Here is a 19,293-nt window from a genome sequence, read left to right as displayed (position 1 = left end):
ACCTAGAGCCAGATAAGAGAGAACATGAGTGCGACCCCCTGTAACCTGGACAGGAGGAGCAGGGGGGCGGCTGCATATAGAAGAATCATTCTCTCCAACTTCCTCCTGCAGTATCAGAATGCCTGCGAGAGGTAGAGGAGAAGCAGGCATTCCAAGACTGCAGGAGGAAGATGGAGAGAACGTTTCTTCTATATGCAGCCGCCCCCACTGCTCCTCCTACCCTCCTGCTTCTTTCTGCTGCCCACCTGTGCTCTCCACCCATGCTCTCCAGTCTCCCTGGTGCTCTCCACCTCCCCCCATGCTCTCCACTGCCCCCCTGTGCTCTCCACCTCCCCCATGCTCTCTGCTGCACCCCATGCTCTCCACCTCCCTCATGCTCTCCGCTGCCCCCTTGTGCTCTCCACCTCCCTCCATGTTCTACGCTGCCCCCATGTGCTCTCCACATCCCCCATGCTCTCTGCTGCCTCCCCGTGCTTTCCACATCCCCCATGCTTTCCGTTGCCCCCCTGTGCTCTCCACCTCCCCCATGCTTTCCATGGCCCCCCTGTGCGCTACATATCCCCCCATGCTCTCTGCCACTCCCCTATGCTCTCCACATCCCCCCATGCGCTACGCCACCCCCTGTGCTCTCCGCATGCCCCCATGCTCTCTGCTGCCCCCCTGTGCTCTCCACCTCCCCCATGCTCTCTGCTGCACCCCATGCTCTCCACCTCCCCCATGCTCTCCACTGCCCCCCTGTGCTCTCCACCTCCCTCCATGCTCTCCGCTGCCCCCCTGTGCTCTCCACCTCCCTCCATGCTCTCCGCTGCCCCCCTGTGCTCTCCACCTCCCCCCATGCTCTCCGCTGCCCCCATCTGCTCTCCACATCCCCCATGCTCTCCGCTGCCCCCCCTGTGCTTTCCACATCCCCCATGCTCTCCGCTGCCCCCCTGTGCTCTCCACCTCCCCCATGCTTTTCATGGCCCCCTGTACTCTACATATCCCCCCATGCTCTCTGCCACTCCCCTATGCTCTCCACAACCCCCCATGCTCTACGCCACCCCCCTGTGCTCTCCGCATGCCCCCATGCTCTCCGCTTCCCTCCTATCTCTCCTCTTCCTCCCTGTGTTCTCTGCCTCTCCCCTATGCTCTTTTCTGGTCCCCCCTTGGCCCCACTCCCCCACACCTCTGCCGGTTCCCCCCTCCCCTCTCCCGTGAGATCCATCAGGGTGGAGAGCGGGGATGGGGTCTGTTAACATGTCATGGGTTGCTCAATCCAAAATGCCCAGGCCTATTTATTTTCTCCCAGTCCGGGCCTGCAGGCTGACATGCTCTTTATGGAGGGATCTGTAGTCTACAAGTCCCCAAACCTCCTCTGCACTTGAAAGTATTCAAAACGCCAAGATCTGCATTTTTAAATACTTTTGATTTTTGAAAACTGGCATCGTTGGCTCCAGAGTAAACTGGAAGTGATATCATGACATCACTTCTGGGTTACTACATCCAGGACCTGATAAAAGCCAATTCAGGCTTTGTTCGGGTCTCCTGCCAGCCAGTGGACATGCCTGCTGGTTGCTCAGGTCCCCAGTGGGATGGGAGAGCCTGGGCGAGCAGTGGAAGGGGACATCCCATCCTACTGCTTGTAATGACAACCGAGCGGCTGCTTAGCAGCAGCGGTTGTTATTACTAGAGAGAGGACCATCAGCTCTAAAAAAAATGGTACCGGGGCTGCAGGCATTACTCCAGTACAACCACTTGAAGCCAATGATGTACAGGTATGTGATTTGGCGGCAAGTATCTGTGACTGAAGGAACACGTAAAATTACTGTAACAAAACTGTGACCATCAAATGACTTACCTGCATTTAAAAAGTTTCTGGTGTTTCCTGCAACTGGCTGGATAATCAGTGATCTGGATTGTTGGCTGCAAATCTGTAAGGTAATCAAAGTAATTTAGCAGAAATTCCAGACAAGTGAAATCGATGAAGGAACTTCAAATTGTATCCAAAAAACACCCCAACTATGATAAAGTCACAACATCCACTTCATGTTCTTCTATCTGTGTTATTCCCCACAATGGAAATAGTGGAGAATGCGGGCACACCAGGTTCTTCCATCACTCCAATGGTGAGACTTCCCTGGAATAGTTTGCATTTCCCCTTCACACTGGTTTCAGTCTCTATAAGCCACATTCCCCAATCACCTATTTTTTCTACATTTTATTGGGTCAGCGTGACACCATCAATTGCCTTTGTTAGGGATGAGCATGGGTTTGGGCCAAACCCAAGCTCATCCCTAGTCCATATTATGGCTTCAGCAGATGGGCAGAACTGTAAATTCTGATGGTGGTATCTCAATATCAGAAGCCAGCATATGATTTAATTCACCAGTTATGTGTGCTTGGTTTGCAAAAACAGCAGAAAATCAGGAGGAAAGCTGGCATCTTTAAAGCATAACTTAATCCAAAATGGGAAGTCTTGCTCTTCCTCCTCCTCCCCCCTCCTCTGCCATATTTGGAACATTTTTTAGGAGGGAGGGGAAGTGGATACCCAGTTTTGGCATCGAGGGCAGCATCAGCATTATAGTTGCCCTCAAAGGGTCGGTTGTATCTGTAAGACTGTATACATTTATCCAGGGCTTTTTTGTCAAGGTTTAGGTGCAGGAACTCATCCACGGCCCCCCATCCCCTCCACCACCAATAAACCACATTGAATGGAGGATGTGGGAGGATCTTAAAGGGGCAATAAATACCAAGAGTACGTTATGTGTGGAGTTCAAGGATGCCCTGTGAACAGAGTGTAGCGTTTAGAGGTGTGACGTGTACAGAGTGCAGGGTTGAGAAGTGCGCTGCATACTGAGTACAGGGTTCAGAGGTGCGCTGTGTACAGAGTGCAAGGTTCAGCTCTTTCACAGGCTGTCCACATTTCACTTCCACCCCTCCTTGGCTGTGACCTCTGCACTACTCTCCCCTATCCCCCACCTTTGCACATATCTCCCTCCACAGCCCTCATCTCTTCCACCCCCTCCCCCCCAATCTTCTTTGCATCTCACCTACCTGGCCTGTCTTTCGTACCTTCTGGCAGTGCAGGCGGCTCTGCCTCCCTCTCCTTCACTTTGATGGAGATCAATGGTTGGCATCAGTGTACTCAGGCAAAAATGGGGATCACAGTGCAACTTACCATGTGATGCCCCATCCCACACTGCATCCGCATTTCCCTTGTCCCGTCGTGAGCGCAGGACAGGCAGGGATCTGTTGGAGCCGCTGAAATTAAAGCTTTCCTTGTAAACACAGAAGGCTTCTATGTTTACAAGTGACAGTGGTGATCAGGGAGTGAAGGGTCACGTTCCATCTGAAAAAAAAACTCCCTGGGTGCGAGGCATACATGTAATGGCCCGGTGGACCAGATTTGGCCCGCAGGCCTTTTGTTTGACACATGTTGCCTAGGCCATTGGAGTGGTTGTTTTCTTACCCCCTCCCCACCAACCTTATGGAACACATCACAGGTCTCAGAAAGCTGTGGACCATTCACAAAGCACAGTGCAGCTCAAGCATGCGCAGTGGGCAGCCAGCTGTGAAACTGCAAGGGGTCATAGCCAGCTGCCCACAGTTAGCATTCCGGAGGCGGGGACTGAAGACCAGTGAGGAAACCAGCTCGGATGAGGACAGCGCTGGATCCCTGGACAGGTGAGCATCTGTTTAATAAAAGTCAACAGCTACAGTTTACGGGATGAGCATCACACCATTAATTATCTTTGTTAGGAAGGAGAATAGGTTTGGGTTGAACCCAACTCATTCCTAGTCCATGTGGACTGCTGACTAACCTTTCATTTTTAAAGACATGACTGAAGCCGCTTTAAGCTTGGTAGTGTGCTTTTTGTTTTAATAAGGCCATGAAATGATCAGAAAGCCAACTGTGGACATTGTTGTAGCCCAGTGGCTTAATGGGTAACACTCTTGCCTGGTACCACTGGAGACCTCAATTTGAATCCCAGCTAGGACACTATCTGCATGGGGTTTGCATGTTCTGCTTGTGATTGTTACCTCCAATGACACGATACTAGAAAAAATGGCTCCTGTCTAAATTGGCCCTAGTATTAATGCGTGTATGTGAGATAGGAACCTTAGATTGTCAGCTCCTTGATGTCAGGGACTGCTGTAAATGAACAGTATGAACAACACTGCATATATTGTTGGCACCAGGTTGCTGAGATCTGAGGTCTTTCAGATTGTTATACATACTTCACTAAAGTTTTCAATAAATGCTTTTCCTAACCATAAACCTTCCACCCTCGGGCTAATGGAAGCTCATCCAGTACAAGGAAAATGCCTGGGGCTTTGAGGGCTTCATAAAGGCACAGTGGTGTAGTGGGTAGCACTCTCGTCTAGCAGTAAAAAGGGTCGCTGGTTCGAATCCCAACCACAACACTACCTGCCTGCAGTTTGCATGTTCTCCCTGTGCCTGTGTGGGTTTCCTCCGGGTACTCCGGTTTCCTCCCACAATCCAAAGACATGCTGGTAGGTTAATTGGCTTCTGTCCAAAATTGTCCCTAGTATACAAATGGATTGGATTGTGGGCTCCTTGAGGGTAGGGACCAATGTGAGTGAGAAATGTACAGGGGTAGGGACAATTGTAGACACTCACTCAGGTTGAACTGGATGGACTGGTGTCTTTATTCAACCTTACTAACTATGAACCAGTGGGCCAATTGGGCAGCGGTCTGATTACCAGGAGGAATTCTTAAACATACTTCACTAAAGTTTGAAAGAATGGTTCGCCGGCCTTTCGTGATCACTCTAAAGAGAGCCAGAACAGGAATCCGTCAAGGTACACAGACAGATCTCTGTTCTGTCAGGGGAGGAAAGACAGATCTGCTGTTCCTAGTAATTAGGGACAGCGATCTCTCTCCTCCTCCATGCAGATCCTCCCACAGCGAGAAACACCTCCCAGGGAACACATTTAACCCCTCGATCGCCCCTAGTGTTTAACCCCCTTCCACGGCAGTGACATTTACACAGTAATCAGTGCATTTTTATAGCACTGATCGCTGTATAAATGTCACTGCTCCCAAAAAAGTGTCAAAAGTGTCACATCTGTTGCCATCCCACTAAAAATAACAGATCGCCACCATTACTAGTAAAAAAAGTAAAATAAAAAAAAAGTTCTAAATCTATTCCTTTTTTTGTCGACGCGAAAACTTTTGCCCAGACCAATTAATATATTTGTTTAAAAAAAAAATGCAATAAGCGTATATGTAGAAGAATACATATTGGCCTAAACTGATGAAGGATTTTTACATTTTTTTTTAGATATTTATTACTGCAGAAAGTAAAAATTATACATATGTATATATATGTATATATAATGGGATTTTTATATACAGCTTACCTGTAAAATCCTTTTCTTGAGAGTACATCACGGGACACAGGAGCTTCATTACATAGTGGGTTATATAGGCACCTCTGGTGATTGGACACTGGTTGACCCCAATTAAGGAGAATTCCTCCCCTATATAACCCCTCCCATCCGGGAGGCACCTCAGTTTTGTAGCAAAGCAATAAGAACCACGTAAAACCCAAGAGGGGCGGGGGCCCTGTGTCCCGTGATGTACTCTCAAGAAAAGGATTTTACAGGTAAGCTGTATATAAAAATCCCATTTTCTTGATCATACATCACGGGACACAGGAGCTTCATTACATAGTGGGATGTCCCAAAGCAATGCTCAGGTTGAGGGGAGGGAGACACAGATCATAAGCATAGACCGCCAGGGACCGGAGGACCTAAACTGCAGCCTGCAGTACACTGCGCCCGAAGGCGATATCCTCTTGCCCTCTGACATCCACCTGATAGAATCTGGTGAATGTGTGGACTGATGACCAAGTCGCAGCCTTACAGATCTGAGCCAGGGAGGCCTGGTGATGCACTGCCCAAGAAGCACTGACAGCCCTAGTAGAGTGCGCTTTCACCTGAAAAGGAGGAATCTTCCCCTTTAAGCTATAGGCCTGAGAAATAACCTGTCTGATCCATCTCGAAAGAGTGGACTTTGACGCTGCCTGACCCCTTCTAGGGCCTTCTGGCAGAATAAATAAGCAGTCAGTTTTTCTTATCTGAGCAGTTGCTTGAAGATAAAGACTGATTGCTCTAACCACATCTAAAGTGTGTAAGGACTCTTCCTCTATGGACTGAGGATTTGGAAAAAAGGATGGTAGGATTATATCTTGATTCAGATGAAAACCTGAAACCACCTTAGGTAGAAAGGACCTGTTGGGACGCATAACCACCCGGTCCTTATGGATAATTAAATAGGGCTCTTTACAAGAAAGAGCTGCCAATTCTGATACCCTTCTAGCCGTGGATATGGCTACTAGGAAGACTAGCTTCTTTGTCAAGAGGACTAACGAAGCAAGATGCAAAGGTTCAAATGGTTGGGCTACTAAGGCCGAGAGAACCAAATTCAGATCCCATGGGCATACCGGAGGTCTGACTGGCGGTCTCATCCGCATAGCCCCCTGGATAAAGGCCCGTACCAGGGAATGTGATGCAAGCGGTCTTTGAAAAAAGACCGACAGGGCCGAAATCTGCACCTTGATGGTGCTTATGGCCAAATTCAATTCAAGGCCTGATTGGAGAAAGGCCAAGATTCTGTTAATGACATACCTTCTGGGATGCCATCTCCTGGGCTCACACCAGGAAACATATGCCCTCCAGATTTTGTAATAGATACGCCTGGAGGCCGGCTTTCTGGCATTGACCAGAGTGGAAAGGACTGGCCCCGAAAGACCACGGCCTTTTAAAATGTGGGTCTCAGCAGCCAGACCGTCAAATTCAGACTGCGTAAAGCAGGATGGTAAATTGGGCCCTGCGAGAGCAGATCTGGCCGGAGAGGGAGGGTCCATAGCCTGCCCACTGCTAGCTTCATGATTTCTGCGAACCATGGTCGCCTGGGCCAAGCCGGGGCCACTAGAAGGACCGACTTCGCCTCCCTCTTGACCCTTCCCAGGAACCGTGACAGTAGCGGGTTCGGGGGGAAGGCATAGATCAGGTTGTACTGACTCCAGGGAACCGTCAGAGCATCTGACCCCTGAGCAAGTGCATCTCTTGTCCTTGACACAAAGTTGTCCAGTTTCCTGTTGAATCTGGACGCAAACAGATCCACGTCTGGAGTGCCCCACCTGTAACATATGTCTCGAAACACATCGGGGTGCAGAGCCCATTCTCCTGGGCACAACTGCTGGCGGCTGAGATAATCCGCCTGCCAATTCTCCACTCCTGGGATGAAGACTGCAGAGAGGCACGGAACATGCTCTTCTGCCCAGACAAGTATGCGATTCACCTCGTTTTGGGCCACCAGACTTCTGGTACCGCCCTGGTGATTGATATAAGCCACCGCGGTGGCATTGTCGGACTGAATCCGAACCGGGAAGCCTCGCAGTCTGTGAGACCACTCTCTGAGTGCCATGTAAACTGCCCGAATCTCTAGGATATTTATGGGCAACAGACTTTCGGTCGCAGACCATTTTCCCTGCGAGCATGTTCCCTCTAATACGGCTCCCCAGCCTGTCAGGCTGGCATCCGTTGTGACAATCTTCCATGAGAGGGGAAGAAAGGTTTTGCCTTTTAGCAAATTTCTGGTTTGTAACCACCAAACAAGACTCTTGCGTGCCCGGGGGGATAAACGCATAGGAAGATCCAGAAATTGGGGCTTCCTGTTCCAAATCGCAAGGATGCATTTTTGCAGGGGCCTTGAGTGGAACTGGGCAAATGGGACAGCCTCGAATGAGGCGACCATCTTTCCCAACAGTCTCATACATAGGCGAATAGAGGGAGATCTTCTGCCCAGAACTAGGCGCACCAGATCTCCAATGGCCAAGGCCTTTGGCCTTGGAAGGAACACCCTGCCCTGAGCGGTGTCGATAATGAGACCCAGGTAATCCAACCTGGTGGTCGGTTGTAGAGACGACTTTTCTAGGTTTATAATCCAACCTAGGCGGCCCAGATGTTCTAGCGTTTTGGTGACGCTGCGACTTAGGCTCGTTATAGTTCTCTCTACGAGAAGCAAGTCGTCTAGGTAAGCCATGACGGCTATGCCCTGAACTCTTAAAGTTGCTAAGAGAGGGTCTAGAATCTTCGTGAAGACTCGGGGGGCCGTAGCTAGGCCGAATGGCAGGGCCACAAATTGAAAGTGGCGCTGCTCTACCGCGAACCTTAGAAACTTCTGGTGTGCGGGAAATATTGGCACATGGAGATATGCATCTCTGATATCTATTGATGCCATGAATTCTCCTCCCTGCAGGGAGGAGACCACAGTGCGTATAGACTGCATCCGGAAGGTCTGGATGTGTAGAAACCGGTTTAAGTCTCTCAGATCCAAGATAGGTCTGACACTTCCGTTTGGTTTTGGAACGGTGAAGAGATTCGAATAAAAACCTGAACCCTGATCTTTCGGGCTCACCTCTACTATCACACCTTGGGATAGTAACTGATCTAAGGCCAGGAGTAGCGGTTTCCGCTCTATCGGATCCTTGGGGATCCTTGACCTTAGAAAACGAGAGGGTGGAATCTTCTGAAATTCTAGCCTGTAGCCCAGAGATACCGAAGAGATCACCCATTTGTCCTGAATCTCCTCCCGCCAGGCGCCTGCAAACCGCAGGAGCCTTCCCCCCACTCGGCCGAGCGGGGGCGCCCCTTCACAAGGAGGTCTTGGAGGTTTGCTTGGCAGGCTTCCGCCCCCAAGTCCTCTTCTGTCCCTGGGCTCGGCCCTGAGGCTTTCTAGCAGCGGAGGGCTGGGAATGCCGTCGCCACTGTTTAGAGCTCGACGTTTCGGGAGAAAGAGTACGCCTGAATGAGGGACGCTTACTCTTCTTGACTGGAAGGAGTGTAGATTTACCTCCTGAGATATTTTGGACGAATTTATCTAGTTCTTCTCCAAACAAACGTTCCCCTTTAAATGGGAACCCAGCCAAATGCTTTTTGCATGACATCTCAGCGGCCCAATTTTTTAGCCATAGAGCCCTACGCATGTGTACCAACATGAGGGACAAACGTGATGCTTGTTGGACAGAATCCAAAATCGCATCAATTATGAAACATAAGATGTGAGGCATCTCTGCATATTTCACTACTTCCTCACTGGGGAGGAGTTCAAACATTTGTTTGACCTGTTCCTTAAGGAACTGACACAACCCCACGGCTGCGACTGTAGGTTGCACCACAGCGCCGGCCATGGAAAAGGAGGCTTTTAACAAGGTTTCCAGCCCTTTTGTCAGCTGGATCCTTAAATACCTGCGCATTATCCAAAGGACAAGTTAGGTTTTTATTCACACAAGAGATAGCCGCATCAACAGACGGGGCCCCCCATTTCTTGGTGAAACTTTCCTCCACGGGATAATTCATAGAAAACCTCTTGGGAGGAGTAAACAGTTTATCGGGATGTCCCCAGTCCTCATACATCAAGTCAGCCATTAAAGGATGAATTGGGAAGGAACAGGCAGTCTGTGGGGCTTTCCTGACTCCCAGGGAAGAGACAGAGGATGTAGCGACTTCAGCAGGCGGCATTCTGAATGTGGTACGCACCAATTCAGTGTAATACTGCACCTGCTTTCTGAGTGCCTGGGAGGAGGGGACTAACTCCTCATCCTCTGACTGATCCGACTGCTCATGATCCCTTTCTAAAGATAGGGATCTCTCCTCATTTTCAGAGCAACTGTCTGAGAGAGGGATTTCAGCAGAGGGAGGGGATCTACCCCTTTTTCTGCTATCTTTTAGGGAAGCAGAAATAAAATTCATTATCCTCCCTTCAAAACTCTCCAATGAAGCCCTAAGGGAGTCCTCAGTGACATAGACCGGGGCTGCGACATTAGGAGAGGCTGCAAAGCCTGAAAGGGGCACTGACTCGTCTTGAGATGCAGGCTCCACTCTTGCAGAGGGGGATGGTAATCTGCATGCACTTTTGGAACCCCTGGACCTAGGCGGTGATTTGCCAGTGCTTTTGTTACCTGCCCCTGAAACCCTCTTACGAGGTGACATAGTACTGAGCTACAAAGCAGAGTTACTAATGTAAAATGCAATCACTTGTTTGTGCTTAAAGTCTCACAATAAATCAATATTAGCTTAACTGCACAATATGATGCTGAGTAGGTGTCTTAAGGTTCGCCTGGATCCAATCCCACGGATGCTTACAGCCCACAGCTCCTGTGTCTCACCTTACAGTCCCCTGACGCTCTGGGCTTTTAAATCGGCCGTTTTGGCGCCTTCATTGCAGCATAGAGCACCTGATTGTGCACAGCTGGCAACCACACCCCCCCCCCTTCCCCATTAGGCCGGGAGCGCACCCGGCGCGCGTGCACGCGCCCGCGCGCGTGCACGAGGACCGCGGGATCCGGGGGGGGGAGGAGAACCCAAAAGGAGGGACATGGGACCCCCTGATCTGCGTGGGACCCCTTTTTTACCTTTATTGTGGCAGGGACTGCAAGGAGACGTGAGTAGCTGGGAGAACCAGGCATTTCACTGAGCGTGTTTGTATTGAAAGGCATGTAAGTATGCATCAGGCTGCTCTTACTCCCTCAAGTGGTGGAAACCAGGTAAGACATACAACTACTCACAATGAAGAAATCCATTCATATATTAAATATATAGGATGACTTCCCATACCTGTTCCCCGCCGCAGGAATTGCTGTGTTCAGACCAATTCCAGCCTTCACCCATCACGGCGGGTATTGTTAGCCAACCTTCAGGCGTATCTGGGGTTCTTACGAAAAGATCCTCCTACCTGGGCCTTGTAAAAAACTCTGCCAGAAACTTACGGGCGCCCTGAGTCAACAGTACCCCAAGTCTGGTTGTCCCAGAGTCCAGTCTTCCAATGGAGAGGACTTACAGGCAAAACCTCGTGTCTTCGGCAGACGAGGCCCGGGTACCATACCATCTTGGGAGTCAAATATCGGCCCGAGGTATGGATCCGGTTTGTTGTAGCCCTTCGGCCCTCGCCGGGACCCGCATAGAGCTAAGTTTTACGTGACCATCGACCAGACACTGGCGAAAAAACTGAGGTGCCTCCCGGATGGGAGGGGTTATATAGGGGAGGAATTCTCCTTAATTAGGGTCAACCAGTGTCCAATCACCAGAGGTGCCTATATAACCCACTATGTAATGAAGCTCCTGTGTCCCGTGATGTATGATCAAGAAATATATATATGTATATATATATATATATATGTGTGTATATATATATGTATATATATATATATATATATATATATATATATATATATATATATATATATATATATATATATATATATATATATGACCAAACAGTATGAATAGGGATGGTGGCAACCATCTTTCTGAATAGAGTAAACATATATTAGAATAATTGATTTTCCAAACCTGCCACCCTCGGGCTAATGGAATCTCATCCAGAGCAAGAAAATGCCTGGGGGTTTTGGGGGCCCCTTGGACCAGTGGGCCAATTGGGCAGCTGACTGTTTGCCTTTAAAGCTAAAGAAGCCCTGGCTGCTCTTTCATGTACAGTACAGAAATCACAGATCACCCTCTATGTGTATGGTGAATCTTACCGTGCTACAATCAGTAGTGCAGAGAGCAAGATCGGCATAGAGATAGACGGTGTTAGAATTGGAAATCTGGAAGACTTTCATAGGAAACCGAGATTCAAGGCCGACTCCATTGCTTTCCACTGTTATCTGGTCAGCAGGTACATCGCTACCTGGACACCTGGATACAGAAACCTTCCATCAGTTTTCAATTACTGTAATCTAATGATTACAACACAATACTGGTACATACTATTAGAGATGAACAATACATGGTGGCATGTTCTCATTTATACAGTATTTTAAATATACAGTACTGTGCAAAAGTTTTAGGCAGGTGTGAAGAAATGCTGTAAAGTAAGAACGCTTTCAAAAAGAGATTCCAATTTGCAAAGAACATTGTATTGAAACAGCAGGTCAACAGCACAAACAGGCCTGGTGGGAAGCTCAATCAAAATCAAAGAAAAATCCAAGGAAAAAAATCCAAGCTCTACTTACCGACCAGTGAGTAGAGCTTGGATTTTTTTTTTTGCTTGGCTCTTTTTCTGTCATTTGTTGCCCTCCAATGCTCCTTGCTGTATAGGCCAGTGGCTCACTTTTTGTATGCTTGATATTGGTCAGGTAACACCAGGGGCGGACTGACCATTTGGGCACTCGGGCATTGCCCGAGGGCCCCATGCCACTAAGGGGCCCCATCAGAGTTGACAGTCTAAATAAAACCAGGCACAGGATGTAAAAATCTGTGTTTTTTTTTTTTAAATCCCAAGATTATAGCTGCCCCACCTCTCCAGTGCCTATTATGTGTGTGTATACTGTGTGTGTATATTGTGTGTATACTGTTTGTGTATATTGTGTGTATACTGTATGTGTGTGTATGTATATTGTGTGACCCCATAATCTATTGTCTGGGGGCCCCCATAATCTTCTTCTATTGCCCAGGGTCTCCATAATTTTCTCCTATTTCCAGGGGGCCCCATAATCTTCTCCTATTGCCCAGGGCCCCCATAATCTTCTTCTATTGCCCAGGGCCTCCATAATTTTCTCCTATTGCCCGGGGGCCCCATAATCTTCTCCTATTGCCCAGGGCTCCATAATCTTCTCCTATTGCCCAGGGCCTCCATAATTTTCTCCTATTGCCCGGGGGCCCCATAATCTTCTCATATTGCCCGGGGGCCCCATGATCTTCTCCTATTGCCCGGGGGCCCCATAATCTTCTCCTATTGCCCGGGGGCCCCATAATCTTCTCCTATTGCCTGGGGGCCCCATGAGTTGTCAGTCCGCCCCTGGGTAACACACTGACACCTTTGCAGCCAAGGTGCTATGTACTGGGTGTTCAGTGTGTCCCTTTACTTATAGGCCCGGTTCACACTGGTACAACAAACGTTTGGACATTGAGAGCACATGTCACATGACGTGTGTAAATCAATGGTTCCCTATGAGAGCCGTCTTAACTGGTCCAACACAAGGTGGTCCGACTTTGAAAAAGGTTCCTGCACTACTTTGGTCTGACTTTGATCCTACTTTAGCCATTGAATATCACTGAAGTCAGATCAAAGTCTGATCATCATCTTAAAGTGGAGTTCCACTATAAAGTGGAACTTCCGCTCATCTGATTCCCCCCCCCCCCCCTCCAGTGCCACAATTGGCACCTTTCAGGGGGGAGGGGGTGCAGATACCTGTATAATACCTGTATATACCTGTATAATCCAGGTATCTGCACCCACTTCTGGGAATAGCTAACCGCAGATGCCCCAACTCCCCCCTACCCCCCTGTTGTGATCTGGGAAACACACAGTTCCCAGAACACAGCGGGGACCAGTAAAGATGCGCAGCATGACTCGCGCATGCACAGTAGGGAACCGGGCAGTGAAGCCGCAACGCCTCACTTCCTGATTCCCTGACTGAGGATGGTGGCTTGGGGCAGCCGAGAGACAAGAGATTGCTCGTCATCTGCTGCTGACATCGCGGGCACCCTGGACAGGTAAAGATCCATTTATTAAAAGTCAGCAGCTGCAGTATTTTGTAGCTGCTGACTTTTAATAATTTTTTTAAGGTGGAGGTCCGCTTTAACTGATCCAACTTTGGAATGGGACTTGTGCTCTGAGGATCTTGAAGGGGAAACCTACGTCAAAAATAAAATAAAAAATAAAAAACAGCATAGAGTTCTCCCTCCAAGACCTTGCCATGCCCTTCGGTCTGGTATGGATTGTAAGGGAAACCCTCCACGCCAGAAAAAAAACTGTGTGCCCCCCCCCCCCCCCAAGATCCCCACCAGACCCTTATCCGAGCATGCAGCCCAGCAGGTCAGGATAGGGAGAGGACAAGCAAGTGGACCCCTCCCCCTTCCTGGACCATACCAGGCCACATGCCCTCAACATAGGAGGATGGGTTCTTTGGAGCTCTGTGCCCTCCACCCCAAAGCACCTTGTCACCATGCTGATGGGGACAAGGGCCTCTTCTCATAAACTCTGTATGGTGGTTGTCAGGATTTGGGGGCAAAGGGACATATCAAAATCTGAAAGCCCCCTTTAACAAGAGGGCCCCTTTCCCGGCCCTCCACCCATTGGGGGGGGGCACCATATTCTACCACACCAGGTGACACCAACCCTAGTGATGCCACGGTGTGCACTTCTGTAATCCCTAGGAGAAGTAGGGCCAATGGCATTTAATAGGCCCTTCAATGGAAAATGTATCCAGCAGAAATGCCAAGGTGTGACTCCAGCCTTGCATTAAAATGTTGTATCGTTTTGAGATCTCTGTAGTTCTAACCTTTTTTATATTTACAAATACAATGTAGGGCAGGGTTAGATCCCCTGTTAGGTATGCATTGCTTGCTGTCTAAAGCAACTGGGAAAGCCACATACAAAGATTGTTGGGTTTTTCACCAATCATCACCCTATCTAGTGCAGCACCCCTGCATATACCCAAGTTCCTGAAGCCCTAATAGGGCCAACTCCCAACACCCCTGAAATAGGTTGGATTTTTGTCACTTTCCTCCTTCCATACCTAATCCCTTCTAAAGTCTTGTATTGATGTTTGAGAAAATATTCCCCCTCACTTCCTGTCCGGGTGACACACAAATACAGGGACATGAAATGATGAAAGATCTCTCCAGTGAAGGCATAGACAGCAAGCAAGTGTGGTAAGGAGTGAGAACTTCTTCTGTGCTTTTTTATTGCTGTCTGTGTCCTACCTTCTTGATGACACCATCTCCTCAATTCTAGTCCTGGTGTCACAAGCATGGCTCAGCAAGACAAAAGTGCCTCAGACTAATTACAGGGGTTCTAACCCTTCCCCACTCTATCCAAAATGGGGGGAAAACGTTGGCTTGAGTTGGGCTGTAAAGATGGACTGCAGGAGTTTAAGTTGGCTTGTCCAGATGCTTTCAGAACTTCATGCCAACACTTCAGCAACCTACCTCTTACCCACAGGGCCGTCTTTAATATAGATTGGACCCTGGGCAAAATTTTTCTTGGGGGCCCCTCCCCCATGCAATTTTCATCTCCACTTACTCTGAGACATACAATAAATAGCAGCTAGACCTAAAATCAGTTTTCTGTATCAGATCAGGCAGCAATTGTGATTAGTTGCCAGCAGTTACAGCATATCATTACTGCTTACTGACTGGTTGCTAGAGGTTACAGCACACATTACGGCTCACTGATTAGTTGCTAGAGGTTAAAGCACATCACCTCCTCACAGCAGGGGAGCATGATATACATAGGAATGCCACCTTTATTTACATATCAATGCCGCCAGCCGCAGCTATTTACTTAGTATTGTTGCCGCTATTTACATATGAATGCCGGTTATTTATATGTAAACACAGGGTCTGCAGGTGAGTCACACAACAATAGGGCAGAGCTGGGCAGCATTAGTACCAGCACTTCACACAGATATTAGGACACAGCACAGGACTAAAACTTCAAGGGACAAGGGAATTTAAATCTGGATAGTTGGTAAGTATGAGGCAGCTGTTTTGGGCCCCACAACAATGACAGGGCCCAGGGCAGCTGCCCCTTTTGCCCTGCCTTAAAGACGGCCCTGCTTACCCACCTGAGTACCAACCTTCATTACTAGGCCATTGTTGCATTTTCAGCATTGTTATAGTTTGACTGACAATTACTCCATCATGCCATGCTGTACTCAAATGAGTTTGCTTTTTGTACTGTTGTATGAGCACTGAGCTGTGATGACCAATCATTGGGATTACATGGTATGTAGCCCCCTTGGTTTGGCTAGATACAGTGTCTCTGTACATCTAATGACAGCCGGATACACCAATCCATCAGCTAATAGTGTCTTTATAAATGCCACCGATTAAGGTCCAATCCACCATTAATAAACGTACGGTGGTACATAGGTGGTTCAGGTGATATATTGTTCTGGGCATTCAGTGAATTGTTTTTGTAGTCAAAGTGTGCAAAGGACACACAGAATTGTTACCCAGTGCACTGTGTACTTACCCGTCCCGAAGAAGATAGTACTTTTGGTCGTTTGAATTGGTAGGAGAGACATAAATATTCACCACTTTGAGTTTGAAGGTGTTCACATCCAGATCTGGTACTCGCACTGAGAGGTAAATAATATCTTCCACCGTCAGGATGTCGGAGTCGGAGAGAGGGGTCGTGTATGTGCTATCTGTATAAGCCGTCATTATGGCTGTATAACTTCCATTTTCTACACGAATATTTATTAATCCACTGGAAAATAAACAAACAACAGAAGGTTACTTACCTAGAAAACCTTGTAGGTATGTGGCCATGCATGTATTTCATTATACAGAGTGTACGCAGAACAGAGATATTTGCACCGAGGATAAAGAACGAGCAAACCTATTAGATCTCTTCTTCTGCTCCATGTATACTGGTGGGCAGGGCAGGACTTACCATTGGGCTTGACTGGGCTCAAGCCCATGGGCCCCACCAAATAGGGGGCCCCGCAGAGATACATAGCCGAGTGTACTCGGCTCGGCTCTGCTCACAGTCACGCCCAGTCCCGCCCTATTATGGACATAACACAGGGACTGGGCGTGAACGTGAGCCAAGCTGAGTACACTCGGATACTCTCTGCTCCATTCGGGGACTGCAACAGGACCCCAGAGCCGCCAAGAGAACCCGAGTGCCACCGAGATGCGCCATTTTTAAACTACAAGACTGCAATTACAAGGCTACAAATGACACTGGGGCAAGGCTGCAAATGATAAGGCTACACTGACAAGGCTGCAATAACACTGGACAAGGCTGCAGATGGATGGGCAAGGCTGCAGATGGACACTGATAAGGCTGCATTGATGGGCATTTAAATGTACGTTTTTTTCCTTAAACTTCCCTCCTAAAAGTTTTTTTCCTTAACCACTACAATACAGGGCACTTTCGCCCCCTTCCTTCCCAGCCCAATTTTCAGCTTTCATCGCTCTAGCGCTTTCAGTGACAATTGAGCGGTCGTGCTGCACTGTACTCAAATGAAATTTTTATCATTTTGTTCGCACAAATAGAGATTTATTTTGGTGGTATTTATTCACGACTCCGTTTTTTATTTTTTGCGATATAAGCGCAAAAAAAGCGGAAATTTGGAAAAAAAAAAATATTTTCTTTTTTCTATTTTAAAAGAAATCCAATAAAATCAGTTTTTTTAATAAATTTAAGCCAAAATGTATTCTGCTACATGTTTTTGGTAAAAAAAATTCCGTTAAGTGTATAATAATTGGTTTGTGTGATCACGGACATATGTACGCAAAAGATCATGTACATATGTGTGCAGGTGATCACGTACATATGTGTGCAGATAATCATTGGGACATGTGATTTTAGTGGGACATATGTGGGGGACATGTTTTTATTATTAGGGACATGTGTTTTATTATTTGGGGACATGTATGTTTTGGGGACATATGTGGGGACATTGTGTTTATACTGTGTGGTGTGTTTACACTGTGTGGTGTGTTGTGTGTATTACACTAGACTGATGATCAGTGAGTAAAAAGCTGTAAAAAAACAGCTCATACTTACTGATCATCAGCCGGCTGCAGCGTTCTGCTCTCCTCTCCTCATCAATGACTTCTGTGTGAGGAGAGGAGGAGCCGATTGCCTAGCAACCGGCTGTTTGTTTACATCACATGACGGCCGTGATTGACACGGCCATCATGTGATCAGGAGGGCCAATCACAGAGCCCTCCTGCCGATCTGAGATGTGTCGTGTCCGGGTGACACGAGCACATCGGGGTCACGCCGCTGCGCGGGCACGCGCGCACGCGATCCCGCTCCTTCTGAAGGACGTTCCTGAACATCCTATCAGAAGTAGACGGCTCCCACCCGGCTGTATATGTGCATTGGCCTGGTGGGAAGTGGTTAAAATCCCATCCTAAACTTCGGGTACGTGTTATACGCCGATAAATCCGATAATGTATAGAAGGTAGGGCCCGAAAGTGACTCAAGCCCAGGGGCCCCAACCACCCTATGTCCTGCCCTGCTGGTGGGGGAGGTGAAACTGATATACAAAATGAGGATTTCCAATGCACCACAAAGGTATCAAATTAATATGTATAAGAAACAGACATATGGGCAGCACAGTGGTGTCGTGGTTGGTGTCGCTGGTTCGAATATCGAACACGACACCATCTGCCTGGATTTTGCATGTTCTCCCCGTGCCTGAGTGGGTTTCCTCCTACACTCCAAAGACATGCCGGTAGGTTAATTGGATCCTGTCTAAAAATTGACCCTAGTATGTGTATGAATGTGAGTTAGGGACCTTAGGTTGTAAGCTCCTTGAGGGTAGAGACTGACATGAATGTACAATATATATGTAAAGTGCTGCATAAATTGTTGGCGCTATATAAGTACCTGAAATAAAAAATAATAATTGAGAAGCGACATCCCTGCAATGGAAGAGTTTTCATACTTACCTCTCAGACGGCCCATATCTCCTACCTTTCCTCCATTCCTGTGGTGCCGCCTCCACCGGACTCTTCAGTATTCTACACTTCCCGGAAGTGTGGGATTCCTGTGTCTGCCAGAACATGCCATGGCTCCTTCCTCTGCCCCCCGATGTCACTACCGGACTCAGCAGAGACATAGGGGGTGGAAGGAAGGGACCACAAAGCATGGCAGGTGACACTCAGGAGCGAATATCTAATCCCGCGTACACACGATCGGGATTTTGGTCGGAAAAAGATATGATGGCTTTTCCGATGGGATTCCGCTCAAGCTTGTCTTGCATACACACGGGTCACACAAAAGTTCGCCGAACTTTCAACCATCAAGAACACGGTGACGTACAACACTATGACGAGTTCAATGCTCCCGAGCATGCATTGAATTGTTTTCGAGCATGCGTAGGAATTTTGCGGACGAAATTGCTACAGAAGATCGGACATAGATGGAGCTGTGCCGATATACAACAATTGATTACTAGTAGAAAAATATAAAAAAAAAAAAACATGAGTATAAAGAAGTCCACAATGGATAATCGTCCTTTAACACCTTGGTGACTCCACACAAAAACAGGATGTGCCCGACCACCAGAATATGAATCCGTTTACCAGATGGAAAAGCGTGAGCAGCGTTCGGCTATGACCCAGCCGCGGCCTTTAGCTTGCACTGAAGACACTTTAAATCATACAGGACCGGAACACCATGACAGGAAAACCCACTCTGATGTTTCATAGGATCATACCGTATGCAGATGGTGGAGCAACAAACTCAAAGGAAAGAAAAACTGCTCATAGTGCGATACCTCTCATATGTTTAATAAAAAAATCGTATATGT

At 48.0% G+C, this 19,293-nt stretch overlaps 1 protein-coding gene across 1 annotated transcript in view; it reads right to left on the bottom strand.

Moving 5' to 3' along the window:
- LOC143933026 (uncharacterized) overlaps positions 1-18,546 on the bottom strand; it is a 156,553-nt gene extending 138,007 nt beyond the window's left edge. The window contains exons 1-4 of the mRNA XM_077455944.1: positions 18,431-18,546; positions 15,993-16,229; positions 11,551-11,707; positions 1,838-1,910 (exon numbers count right to left, since the gene is read on the bottom strand). Of these exons, the coding sequence (XP_077312070.1) occupies positions 1,838-1,910; positions 11,551-11,707; positions 15,993-16,229; positions 18,431-18,546 (583 nt within the window). The remainder of the gene's footprint in view (positions 1-1,837; positions 1,911-11,550; positions 11,708-15,992; positions 16,230-18,430) is intronic.
- Between the last annotated feature and the right edge of the window lie 747 nt (positions 18,547-19,293).

The sequence above is a fragment of the Lithobates pipiens genome, unplaced genomic scaffold, assembly GCF_037356315.1.
Source record: "Lithobates pipiens isolate NorthernLeopardFrog02 unplaced genomic scaffold, aLitPip1_a1.2 Scaffold_27, whole genome shotgun sequence".
Taxonomy (NCBI): Eukaryota; Metazoa; Chordata; class Amphibia; order Anura; family Ranidae; genus Lithobates; species Lithobates pipiens.
Note: the sequence above shows the minus strand (reverse complement) of the source record. Positions and strands in the feature narration are given on the sequence as shown.